The 14,086-nt window shown below is 41.9% G+C and overlaps 1 protein-coding gene across 4 annotated transcripts in view; it reads right to left on the bottom strand.

The window, feature by feature from the left end:
- The window catches only part of SDK1 (sidekick cell adhesion molecule 1), a 396,182-nt gene extending 382,398 nt beyond the window's left edge, over positions 1-13,784 (bottom strand). For 2 of the 4 annotated variants that reach the window (XM_032703881.1, XM_032703884.1), the window contains exons 1-2: positions 13,471-13,784; positions 11,663-13,031 (exon numbers count right to left, since the gene is read on the bottom strand). In XM_032703881.1, the coding sequence (XP_032559772.1) occupies positions 11,663-12,122 (460 nt within the window). In that variant the 5' untranslated portion in view covers positions 12,123-13,031; positions 13,471-13,784. Of the gene's footprint in view, positions 1-11,662; positions 13,045-13,321; positions 13,432-13,470 lie in introns of those variants that run through there. The other 2 variants (XM_032703882.1, XM_032703883.1) reach the window with 2 other exon arrangements.
- Between the last annotated feature and the right edge of the window lie 302 nt (positions 13,785-14,086).

The following is a 14,086-nucleotide window of genomic DNA, read 5'->3' as shown; positions in this document are numbered from 1 at the left end:
GTTCACTGTAATTAAGTCAGTAACTTTTTCAAGTTATTTTTATAAAGCCTTTCTGTGATACGTGAATATGTAATGATGCACTTGATTTTTTTTTTCCCCACAAATTTAAAAGAACACTTAAAAAGTGACCAATAGTTATGACAGACCATCCTTTACCAAGAACTCAAAGGGAAAAGGCTTCAAAGAGCTTGAAACCTGTTGCCTTCAGCTGTTTCTTCAAAGATGGTTCATCTGAAAGCGCCGAATTCTTTGTTTCTGACAGAACTGCTTCACACGCGGTGATATGAAAAAGCACCACTAAGTAATTGAAAAACCACAAGAGTTCTGCCTCTAACATGATTACATTTCACAATGCAGATTTATGAGATTTAAGATCTCCATTTAAGATCATGCCACTTCATACAGTTTCCCTCAGTCAATCTACAAGGTACCAAATGAAAATGCTTTTAGAGCTGCAGTCATGGGCTGGTTTGGGCTGGGGAAGAGTCAGTTTTCTTCACAGTCGCTGGGATGGGACTGTGTTTGGGATTTGTGCTGAAAAAAAAGGAAGTGATGGTAATATAGAGATGATTTTGTTGTTGCTGAGCAGCACTTGCACTCAGTAAGTGCCTTTTGTGCTTCTCACACTGCCCTGCCAGCGAGCGGGCTGGGGGTGCACAAGGAATTGGGATGGGACACAGCCAGGACAGCTGATCCAACCGACCCCAGGGATATTCCAGACCATATGGGGCCATGCTTAGCATATAAAGCTGGGGAAGAAGAAGGAAGGGGAGGACATGTGATGGCATTTGCCTTCCCAAGTCCCTGTTCAGCATGAGGGAGCCCTGCAGGGCTGGGGATGGCCGAGCACCTGCCTGGCAGGGGACGAGGGGAATGAAAGCCTTGTGCTGCCTTGTTTGCACACACAGCTTCTGCTTTACCTGATAAACTGTCTTTAGCTCAACCTACGGGTTTTCTCACTTTTACTCCTCCAATCCTCTCCCTCATCCCACCAATGGGGGAGGAGAGTGAGCGGCTGCTCGGTGCTTAGTTGCCAGCTGGGCTTAAACCATAACAAGTCATAAATACAAATTACACTCAGAAATCTGAAATTCAGTTACATATGCATTTAAATCACAAAAACATTCCGCCTACAAAAATCAGAACGGTAAAAGAACTTCTGACCAGCACCAGAAATAGGACTTCAGAAGCCTTGAACACACTGAAGACTTCAAAAATCCCCAATGTATCAATCACTACAGACAGTTCTTCATATGTACAGTACATTCTACTTGCCAAATTACTACATGAGCTCTGAATAGCTGTGTCTTTGCCTTGATGCAGCACTGAAACAAGCAGGCAAACACACAGCTTTTTCAGCATGTAGCCATTTCTCCAGAATTTCAAGACAGCTGAGGCTGCTGGATGCCTGGAAAAGTGACTGAGAGCTGCAAACATGTAGAAAGTCGACATTTGCCTTTCACTCAGAATGTTAAGATTTGACTGAATTATGAAAAATCCATATCTGGCAACTCTAGTACTGGTGTTGGGAGCTTTTCAGTCAAGGCAGTCATGTCCTCAGAACAGCACTAGCTCTGGTCTTGTACTAAATCACACAATGGCAAGTATTTTCTGTCTTTCCTGGGTTATATATACGTGTCTCCACTGTCTTTGTCACATGTTAAAAGCTCCAAGAGAACTCTTCTGGTAAACATACAGATATGGTTGTTAATGAGATGAGTGACAACGAGGTGCACTGCACGTGCCCAAGACCAACACTCACTAATTGGTTATAAAAAATGTGCAATATGCCATAATTCACCAAAGCACTAATGCCTAATCACTTCATGCTGCAATGAATTCCAAGTAAACATGAGTAATTATGCCATTAATTTTAATAAAGTGACAGCTAACACTTACTCCACTCTAGTGAACATTTGCACAAAAGTTGGTTTATCAGTATTTATCAAGCCCAGCAGCTCTAGAGAAAGACACTTAGAACATTAAGAATCTTTTCTAAGATTTGTTCTTACATGTAAGAACATTTGTTCACGTTAAGTGTGGCAAATCTAAAATTACTCAGCCCTTCAGTTTTTACATACAACATAAAAGCTTTGATCTCATTTGTCAATGATAAGGATGAAAAGTATCCATCTCTGCCCCTGGGATCAGGATGGTCCAACTGCAGAGCCATCCTGTCTTTTCTAACTGCCTGCTCCACTCTATAGTGGGTCTAAAATATATATTTGGGTAACACAAGACACAGTCACATCCAGTGTACAAAAGCTGAAAATTATACTCACAAGAAACCTGAGTGGGATTGACAAGGCATCATTTTAATTATGTTGCATTTACATAGTGAATGTAACGTTGAATTACCAGCACTTAAAACTTTTGAGTTTGACATGAGTGCCATTAACTCAGAATTCTCAACTGAAGAGTCAGAAAAATATGCATAAATATTTGACCCATTAAATGCTAATAATAAATCACATATAATTAATTAAATCTGAGTAAGATTGCTATCAACACTAGCACCGAGGAACTTGAAATAAAGATGTTAGGTACTACGTAAACGACTTCAAGAGAAGTTTTCAAAACACAAATCTTGCTTTCTTATTCATTGCTGCTTCAGACTTGTGGATAAATGGGAGATTTATCCTGAGAGTAACTTGAAATTTTTCTGTTGATGATTTCATTAAACAATAGCATCACTGGCCTATTTTGTAATTGAATTAAGGTAGAGTCAATTGACCTATTCTCCCATTTCCATGAACAAGAGCACCTAAAAGTGAAATTTTAGCCTTGTTCTGTGGATTAGGAGCACTAGCATGATCAGGCTCTGTGAACAGGAAACACCTTCTCTCAGAATATAAATTTCATTAAGTTACTATATAAAATATGTATTCTTTTCAAGAGGATAAAAAATCCCCACTGACCTCTCAATAGTCCTTAAAACCTAAGAATCTTGAGTACTAGTTCCAAGAGAGAAGATAACACAGAACTTTAAAACAGAAGTGTAAGATGAAAGGAAAACAATATTCTTTCTAGTTAAAATATGATATTTTATAAAATTATGGTTGCACATGCCAATGCAGGAACTTAATTTAAGAACAATCCAAATATTTTTCTTTAAGACACATCCAAAGTTGCTCATAAGTAGCTAACTGTTTGTAACAAAACAAATTCTAAAGAGAAATGGGAAATTAGTTGATAAATTTACCTTAAAATCTGGCATTTGAAGTGCCATGTACTCAAATGGTTTCTAAAAATATTCTCAGGTACTCCATTTTCAAAAAGAAATCTAACTTCTTCATGGCAATAAAAACAGCAAAAGGTGGAACACAGGAGTAATTATTCTTGATCTCTTGCCTCAGTCTTATCTAACATTTAAAAACAAAAATGCTGGGATAATCTACCATTAAACAATCTCCCTGCTCATCTGTTCTGAACAAGGCCCCCAGCACAACACGAGCCCTGCTTAACACAATGCAAGTGTCCTAGAAAAGCTGCTCCGTGTCCAGTCAGAGGATAAGGATGGAATCTGTTCCACATTTCCCATGAGGAATCAGAGGTTTTAAGCTGTTTCCTCACCCCTTCACCAAGAGTAGGCATTGCTTGCATTACAACAGCAAGTGGGAGCCCTGACCACAGAGCAGAAACACGTTGTGGGAGAGGCTCTGTCACCCTGGGACAACAGGATAAGGCAAATGGGGGACAAGAGTGAGACACACAGATGGACACCCCCAGCAACAATGGGCCAGTCTTCACCACGGACAACACTATTGCCAGGGCATTATCAGCTAAGCTACTGTAAAAGTTCTTCTGTGCATCATAGGATAAAACAGCAGTGCCAGAGAGTTTCTCCTAAATGACAGGAAGAAAGCACAAGGGTGCTGGTTTGCAACATTCCATTAGCACGATGCATCAGAATCTAAGTTTATTCAACCTCTTGATCCTGAAGGAGTCACAAACAATCTGCAAGAAAAGTCTGTTGTGCCTCTGTGCTCACAGATTCAACAAGACTTAAAATGACACTTCTCAGTACACACATTTAGAAACACTGATGGAGAATTCCCCTTCCCTCCTCCCACCACCTCAGTACTACAGCACTGTTCACTTGCCGTGTGTTCCATGTTATGATAAATGTGTTATCTTTGAACTGCAAGTATGGCACAGCACTGTATATTTCTTTTCCAGTCATCACACACCATTCAGTTATTTCAGAAGTATTTAGTCATGACTGGCCTTTGCACTTCTTGACAGGTAAGAAATAAGAAACAAGGGACGTTCATTCCTCAACGTGTAAGGAAGGCAGCAATGATGGTGTTAGTACTGAGTCTGTATTTAACATAAATATTGGGTGAGAAAGCAGTACCAGTTTGACAAAATGCATTTTTCTTAAGTGTTTAAACATTTGAAATATTTGCACTAAAGTTCCATTGTTTTCTTAGCACCTTCCCTTAAAAGGCAGCATTGCTAAAGAGCAGATTTCCTATGAACTCAATGCCAAAACCACATATCAAAGCCACAACATTCTGGGCTAATAAATATACAGAGTCTGACAAATATGAATCTGAGGATGAAAGCAACGTCTACCAGATCTTCTGATTCTTTGTGTAATAATGAGTAACAAACTTCAATTTCAGTCTGGAATCAATGGAGGACCATTCTGGCAACACATACTGGGGCTATGTATCATTATTCTCTACTTTCTGGTCTGAGCGGGCTGTACTGAACAAATTATTTTTTAGATAACATGTTAGACCTAGGAGTTTATTAGAAAAAAATATGGCTTATAGCTTAAAAGACCATAAAGTGGTTTAAAGAGACTTAAGGGACAATGATTTATCTCCCAGAATCAACTTTCTCTTCAGGCTGCTGCAACAGAGCATGGAAATGTGAAAAACAGGATTAAGGAATCGAGTTATCTGCATAAAAACAACAAATGCTTTATTGTTTATCAAAAATGACACTTTAAAAGTTATCTGGATGGTGTGACATAAGATTGTACAATCCACTTCCACATTTTGTACAAAGTAGTGTAAAAGACTTCCTTTAGTCAGAGCTGTTGGAGCTCACACCACCCTTTTTAGATACAAACATTAAGAAGTAATACCAGAGAAATTTGCAACTTCAGTTACAGAGTTCTTTTCTTTTTTTTTTTTTTTTTTTAGAAAAAAATATCATTCCTATTATCAGCTACAGAACTGAGGGATCAGGGGATTAAGGGAAATAAGCAATTCACATTGCTCAACTTTAGCACTTACCTTACATGCTCAGGTCAGGAAGACTCCACCTGACAGAGGGAGAAACTCACTGAAAGGTTCTTCCAGAGGAAAAAAAAAAAAAGTTAAGTCTTCTAAACCACCTCCCTAACCTATTTTCTACCCAGGAACAGCGGCCTCCACATATTTGTAAGAAGTCAGGCAGTGCACATTCCCTTGTGTTTTGTCGGAGTCAGAAAATTCTCCAACAATTCGAACTGATCTGAGATGGCTGGCAGGGTCATGCCCCCGGCCATGACTCCCATCACCTCCTTTCCATTGTCCCTGATGCTGCTGTGATCCCAGGCTGAGCCAGTTCAGGGAGCTCAACAGCTGAAAATTAACTTTAAAAACACTTCCCTTAAAAAGCCTAGATCTACACTTTTAATATTAGTGAGAGTGGCGTTTATATTACACTTCAGGGACATTCCACAGATAAAACATATGATTAGCAACAGACTAATATATATTCTGGTAACAGCTTTGTTATTTCTCATAGAAAGGACAGAACAAAAAATAGCTCTTAGTAAACTTAAAATACTATATACTCAAGATACCATATACAAATGCCATGTATGTCTAGAAGTTAAGAATCTGTATAATGAGGAGATCCTACAAAACCACTGATACATGTTTAAAGGTAATTAAGTTATTCTGCACATTAAAATAAAAGGTTTCCACTTCTCAGCCATGTCACCCCTTGAACTCAGACCTGCAAGTGCTACATGAACTAGTTCCTACAGCATCTCTTGGAATCTCCAAGGCTGTGATGTTTCAAAGACCACGTCTGTAAAGGAGTTGGAAAGTTTTACTTAACTGTGTGGGCAGATATAACTCCAGAAAGCCCAACTTCTTTGGGAACAGACCTTTCATGGAGTGATATTTCTGTTCTGCATGAGCTGAATGGATGGTGAAGGGTTGTCTTTGAGGCACGTGGAGCGAAGAGTCTTTATTCACTAGAAAATACTCACTTGATAGTCAGAAATAGAAACCAAATCTCACCAATTACTTGCTTTCCAGCTGTAATAACTGTAAGTAGACTAATCCAATGCCACGCTATAGCTGCTAACAGTTCTTCCTTTAGTTCACACAAAAGTCTTCTTGTGCTGAATTTAAAAGATTTGAAGCAAATGAAAGATGGAGCCAAGCACTGACAAGAAAACAAACTACTGAAAAACTAATCAGTGAGCAGTATTCAGTCTCTAGTTCTGACATAGACAGTAAAATAGTAAGTATCAATTTAAACTTGATCATAATGCACATGCATAAAGAATGTACATTAAAGATGCAAAACTTACCTTAGTTCTGGTATTTTATAATCTCTGCACACATCTTATAAAAATTATCCTACTTATAAAACTCCAAGAAAACACAATTTTGAAGATACCAACAAATCATCAATTTGTTCCTTAAAAACTGTTTAAATACACATTACGTATGTACATATGCAGAGGGAGGAAGAAAGGTCTATTTCTGTAATGAACTCAGCATGAACAAGATTTTGCTCCATGAGGAGTCTAATTGCCTCTAGTCAGCCCACAGATTCATTACAGCAAAAAGGTCCCAGTGAACCAAATAACTAGTCCATTCAGAATGGGATGTTCAGGTAAAGCTGTAGAGAAAGTTCATAAATGCACGAAAACAAAAAAAATGTTCCAGACTTGTACATCTGTGGTGGAACAGTAAGACAATAAAAAAGTTATCTCTGAGTCATACAAAAGCCCAAGCCCTCCACTTAACAGCTTCCTAATAATCCACTTTAAGATCGTTTATTAATCTTTCTATGGTTTGTTTAATCAATCATTAAAATATTAGACAATATTTGCCTCTGTTATCCAAAATACATGACTGTGCAGAGACATGACAGAACCTTCCAGAACAACCTTTCAAGGACTATGAGCCGCGGACACAGATTTGCCTTCTGTTCCTCTGAAGTGATGTGAAAGCCACACAGCACAACTGCCACAGCCTCTCTCTCCAAACCCAGGTTGTTCCCAGTCTAAGGACCTCCTGGTAAAGCATGGAAGCAGCATTGATAACCATCTCTCATTTACAGCCTCCCTTCAGCTCTAACAGCACCTTTACACTGCACCCTCGAGAAACCCTCTCAAACACTGCACTTAAAATGTTCACAGATAAATACTCACATCTCTTTGAACTTGCTTTGAGAAGTCTTGAGAATACGTAATTTTCCAGCAAAACATAAACATATCAAGCAAACCAAGAGTTACCACACTAGAGACACTGAGAAGTCACAGGATCCGGCCACAGAAAACTCCAACTCTCTCCACCCCGTTGCTATTTAGACTGGGCTTGTCTCTGCTCTGCCAAATCAATTTGATAATTATTATAATTATATACACAAGAAAAATCACCTGTTCAAAAACTAACACAAAACGCTCATCTAAAGAAAGGAAACACAAGAGGTGAATCCAATACAAAATAATAAGTTTTCATTAAACAGTAACAGAAGCCTCTGGAATTAGAAATGCTTCATCCTACATCTAGTTCAGAACACTTTTTACTTCCTAATAAGTATTGCCCTCACATTTCACCATCTCTCCATCTCTTCCAACAACCAAATACTCTGTGCAAGTTCTTTATCATCTCTGCACCTAATGCAGTTTGAAATTTGCTTGAAAATGCTTCTTACGCTCCACATAATTACAATACACCAGATCAAATATTTGAATTTAAAAAGTTGGGCCCCGGAAACATTTTCATCTATTTACCATGACATGGCTTCTGTCAAAGCCATTGGTATCGATACCACCTTAAATGTATATTCAGGTATGTGTAGAATTCTGAATTATAAATTTGATTAAGCAGCATAAAAAGATTACAATTCCATTGCTGTTATGCTAAGATAAATCAGACAAGCTTCTCTTTCTTAATATTTAAAGATACCAGGCTCCAGCTGGAGAAGCTTAAAGCTTTGCACTGCTTTTATCTATTTTAAAATCTTTCTGAACAACAGCCATCAATCCAGAGAAATATATTTTCTAAGTGTTCTTTCATTCCTCAACAAAAGACAGCCATTGGGAAGGTACTTAAATCCATTAAGATGCATGTAGAGCAGCCTCTAGCAACTTCCAACCTATTTAAATAAGCAGACTTTTTCTATTTCCATACAAATATTCCAGTAGTTTAGTAAACATTTTGTAGCTCAGTAGGCATCACTGTTTGTTAATCTCATACATAAAGCATAAATTCCAACCCTGCGAGGGCTCTGTGTGCTCACAGGACTCTGCCCAGGCATGCAGACCACGGGCCAGACGTCTCTGTGGGAGGAGGATGCTCCTCCAAGTACAGGAGTCAGTTACTGTGTCCAAATGATTCACTTGTACCATCACCTCGCAAATTCTAATTTGATAATTACGGTGATTACCCATTAGCAGCTCAGCATTTTTTGATGACACACAATGACTTGAGGCTAACTAGCATCTCGAGCTCAAATTTAACAAAAATGCCGTGAAAAGAGGGCCGATGGCAGAGGCCAGGAGGCACAAAGAGCTGAGTAAACAAAGAGATGTGCAACAGTTTTGGGACTCTTACAGGTTCATTCTCCTGAGAAGCCCCTGATCAGAGATGGGGCAGGGCAGTGAGTGGGGTGGGACACACCCTCAGTCTGGGAGCACCATTCCCAGCTGTGCACATGGAACAGGCCACAACCTTTGTCATCTCCACATCTCTTCCACCCAGGAAGTCACTCCCACGGTGAGAAGGTGTGCACTGACAATCCCAAGGTTTGAAGAGAATCCTTTATTACTCACGACAACAAACCGCTGTACGTTTCATGCTAATTAAATTCGCTTTGGAAAGGAAAAAGAAATCAAATAAATTTTTATATTGATTTACGTAACACGACCACAGAAGACAGAAAAGCTGAAGAGCTAAGTACAAAATGAATTTACAAGTGGTTTTATTTACAGTTCACCTCTAGATCAGCTTTCACTTGCATGGCCATTGAAGTTTAGAGAACAGTCAACCAACCTGTTGCAGCCGAAACTCTTTTCTTCCATTCACCTTACAGGAGAAGACACTTAATCTCAACCAATTTATCTAATCTGCTTCATATGAACTGAGAACCTGCATTTCAGTACGCCTGAAATATTTCTTACTCCTTTAATGCTGAAATAGTTATTTTAGAAACATTAGCTGGTTATAGCACAGTAATATGATTCATTCAAAATAGGCATGGCCCATATATTTAAAATGTTCATTTTTTTATCATATAAAAAGACTGAAGTCATGTAATTCTCTCATGCATATGACCACATCATTCCATTAGAAACTTCTGTGGCCGTAGCAGAATTTCCATTTTCATGAAGGACTTTTATAAAAACTGTCATCTTCTCTCTAAAGTAAATTTTTGCATAAAAATGATGAATGTCTTAGAATCCATTAGCATTCAGACTGCTAAAAGAACCGTAAGTTATAAATTAAAACAAATTTTGTGAAACCAAATAGAAGCCCTCTGCATCAAGATCTCCATAGTGGTTTATATTTGAAAGAATTCTTAAGAGGATTAACCACAATTTGTATATTCTGCATTATATAAAAATTAAAATAGTTTTATTTTTCATTGTTCATGTCTTCTAAACTTCATACTTTTATCTGCACCAATATTTCTCAGAAATAATGTATCTTATTCTGTTCACTTCCCCTCCCCCTCTTAAATATTGATGGGTAAAACTAACTTGGTGTTAGGACTTTTCTTTAGGATAGTTTGTAAACACCTCATCCCTCCCGGAGATACACAGTACCTGAAATTGATAGTACTGCAAATGCTGAGTAATCTGGAAGACGCTACTGAAAAATTATTCTATACTATGTGCTAAACAAAAGTTTCAGTTCACTTTTAATTCAATTAGATGACTGGTTTACTACTAAACCATAGAAAACCAGTTTTTGTATGGCATCTGATTTCTGAATCACTGGCACTTAAAACTATCTTTTATTAATTTTTTTTTCATTTTTAATGTAAATAGCAAGAATCATCAACATTTACCTTCAAAAATGAAGCATCATTTTGGCATCTATCAACAACAACTACCAAAAGAAAAACACAAAAAGTGACGTGAATCTAAAATTTCAGAGATAATTATGTCAGGTATGGCTTGTTTCGGGATAACAATACTCTGTTAGGGCTTGCAGGCCTCGGCAGAGGTAATTTGGGAATAGCAATGACAGCATAAACAAAGCACTGAGATAGGTTTATGAGGGTGGAGTCCATATAAAACACTGGATTAAATCTCTTCTGTATCCTGCGGCTCCAAACTTTTGGAGGATGCAGCAGCAAACCCTGAGCACACAAACTACAGCAGACTTGGCTTCCAACCCCTCTTCCTCAACACACGAGCCCCATCCAGTTATTAAAACTGAATGCACCGTTGTTCCCTATGAAATACTTGAAAACAAAGAACTAAAACACAAAGCCCATTCCCCTTCATGGAGTATTAACTTCCGCTTTTAATAACCAGCTCCCGGTCCCCCACGACACAGCCCTGCATTGTCCAGCACACACCACTTCAGCCAGACAATGCTCCCAGCAATAAAACTCAGCCCCAGCAAAGAAAGTGAAAGCTGCGTTTGTTCAGCGTGTTATTTGGCGCAGCCAACTGTAATGCTTCTGCCTGCCATTTATTGTTTACTCTCTCAAAGGATTATTAAGAATTAGGCTACATTTGGCGATTTTTTTTCGAGAGGGGAATTTACATGCAAAGTGACTGACACTTGATATTTAGAGTCTATTGGTCGACTCTGACCCTTCGTTTACAAGTGACTCATTTGACTGCAAGGATCTCTGATGTGGAAATGCTCAGATACGAATCAATTGCAGTTTTTGTCTCGGGTAAATGTTACTTGGCAATCCAAAAGAAATGAACAGTGCTAAGACCGAGGTTCACATAGAATAGTGTTCATATGTTTAAAGAATTCCTTTTACATGCCCGATTTAGTTCTAGTCGGAGGATTTATGACTCCCCTTCTCCTAATAACTTATCTCGGTGCACAGCGTTTCAAACACACACACACAGACACACACACACACAGACACAACCAGCAGTTAACTCTTTTGCTGCCTGAAAGAACAGTACGGATGTATTCAAGCAAATAATAAAAGCAGGTTTGGTACCGATGGGGCTTTTGATTCTCTGTGGGAGGTTGGGATAGGGGAAGGATAGGACGAGAAAGGGAGAGAAACATGTAGGTACAGTTTGCAAATCCCTGTTCCATAAAGAAACGATTGTGTTTAAGAAAAGACCATTCCTACATGAAATCAGCTCAACGAGAATTCTGCAGTTTACCTCTGATAAGGATAAAAGTCAAAGGGTTTCTCTGTACCCCAGCGAGATTCCCTTCCTCTTAAAAGGCAGATGCAGCATTTCTATAAACAAAAATGTCTCTAGCCCTACCTTGTGCCAGTGCTTGCAACATGTGGAGCTGAAGCAACAGAAACGCCCACCATCCCCGACAGAAGATGAAACAGAAGTTTAACTTTATCATCATTCCGCCTCGCCTGCTATTCCTTCGGGCAATAATTTCGCGATCCACCTTTCTTTCAACCGCTATTGCCTCACTGATCCCCATCGGATCCGGCTGCCCGCCACTCCTGACAGCGCTTTGGTCATTGCTCATTCCGCACCGCCGGGCCGGGCTCCCCGGGGGGGGTCGGGAGCCTCTGCCCCGCAGTCTGGGGGGAAGCGAAGCCCCCGCTTCCCAGGAACGGCGGGCTCTTTGATTTGTGCTCACTGTGCCTGCAAGCCGAGAGCTGCACTCCGTGTGCCTCCCGCTATGACAGTCGCCACCTAAGTCAATGTTTCTTGTGGAGGTATTGATTGCACCAAAACAACCAGTCAGAAATGTGAAACACATGTTCCTCTGCACTGTCACATCCGATGCCTTCAGCAGAGAGGGAGTAAGTTTATAGGCGTCAGTATTTCACTAAATCCGGATCCTTCAGCACATCGCAAACAGGAACAGGGAAAGACTGATCCATCGTAGCCACCAGCAGACAATCCATCGAGAACCTTTCATACCGCAACGCTGATGGAAACTGTTACCCCCGTGATTTTTATGAAGCGTGCTGAGTTTTCCAGCATGTGTCCCATTCTCCTGTAAAAACCCTCCAATGGAAGTGTTAAATTCTCGCAGAAGGGGAAAAAAAAAAAGCGTCAAGGAAAAAAAAAACTAATTGAAAGTATCTCGTTATTCCTTGCGCTGAGGATTTATTTCAGACAATTTCAAGATTAGCCATGCAGACAGAGTAGTCTCCAGATATCCCCGCAAAGCTCTGCATAGTTTATATTAATCCGATTTTCCTTGGGATACAAATCTCTACCGTCAACAAAAGGGTTTGAAGGGTCCTCGAGCAGGTAAATTGAGCAGCTCTGGCTGTGATTCCAGCCCGCCGTGCAGTCAGTCAGCCACAGGCCACTGCCGGTGTCACTTGAACTCTCACGTTCAGCCGGAGGTAGGGAAAACCTCAGTTGATCCCGTCTCCCTTCTGGGAGGCTGGTGCCGCTCTCTTCCTCGCAGGGAGACCACGACAAAAATCACCTCTTAACATGGAAAAGCGCTTTTTTTTTTTTTTTCAGGCCGCCTGTGGACGCAGCAAGGAAACAAACGCTCAGCTGGACAGTGTCCGAGGCGGGGGGAGAGCGAAAATCTCCCGAAACAAGCAGCAACAAGGTGAAATCCTTCCCGGCTCTGCTGAGCCCTCCGCGCTGATGCAGCCCAGGGATCCTGGTGGTTCTTCCTCCGAGCGTCTCTCGCTCACAGGCGCTGTAAACACAAGGGGGAAAGCGCGATCACAACAGCGGCAGCGGCGGCAATAAAACCCCACCAAAAAAAAAAAAGAAAAAAAAGAAAAAAAAGAAAAAAAAGAAAGAGAAAGCGCTGGAGGTTTTACATTTGAACAATGCATCGGGTATCGTTTCAGTCCCGCCTTCCGTAAAGAGAAAAACTTTCCTGGGAGACTCGCTCCCCGCCCCCCCCCTTCTTAAAAAAAAATAAGAAAGAAGTAGTTATAAGAGAAGTGCACCCAGGATAAAGGCGAGTTAAAAACAAAGCACCTAAGCGACAAGTTGATCAAACACGAACCCCGTCGGCTCGCTCCCGCCCCCGAGAGCCGCCTCAACTTTTCTGGTCGCCGCAGGCGGCGGCGGCGCGACCCCCCCCGCGCCCCCCGCCATCCCCGCCCCGCGTCCCGGCTCCCCCGCACCTCCCTCCGAACCGGCAGCGGCGCTGCTGGATCACCTCCCGCTCCCCTGAGCGGCTCTCCCGCCCACAGCGGCTCGTCCCACCTTCCCCTGACCTACACCTCCAGTCGGGGGTGATGGCGGGGGGTGCGTGTCGGGGGAAAGGCGCTGGAGCGGGGGCTCTGTGTGTGCATCTGTGCGTGTCTCTGTGCGTGTCTCTGTCCGTGTGTGCATCTGTGCGTGTCGGGACTGGGCGGTGGAGGTGGGGGGGGTGTCGGCGTTTCAGTGCAGGTTCCACGGCCGCAGGAGCGGGGACACAAACACAACACCCCCTTCCATCCCCGCCGACGCCGCGGGACCTGTTCCCCCCTCTCCCCCCCGGTCCCTCCATTGCTCCCCCCCCCCTCAATGGCCGGGCCGCTCATTGGGCGGCGGGTGCGCGCGCAGGGGCCGCGCGCGCCGAGGCGGGGGCGACGCCGTCCCGCGCCCGCTGAGGGCACCCCCGCGGCACCCGATCCCCGTCCCTATCCCCATTCCCATCCTTGTCCCCGTCCTCCCCGTTCCCGTCCCTGTCCCATCCGTCCCCGTGCCCACGGCCGCGCGCGCCCGCGCGCCCCCGGCGGGTTCGCTCCGCCGCGT

Source organism: Chiroxiphia lanceolata, chromosome 16, assembly GCF_009829145.1.
Source record: "Chiroxiphia lanceolata isolate bChiLan1 chromosome 16, bChiLan1.pri, whole genome shotgun sequence".
Lineage (NCBI taxonomy): Eukaryota > Metazoa > Chordata > Aves > Passeriformes > Pipridae > Chiroxiphia > Chiroxiphia lanceolata.
Note: the sequence above shows the minus strand (reverse complement) of the source record. Positions and strands in the feature narration are given on the sequence as shown.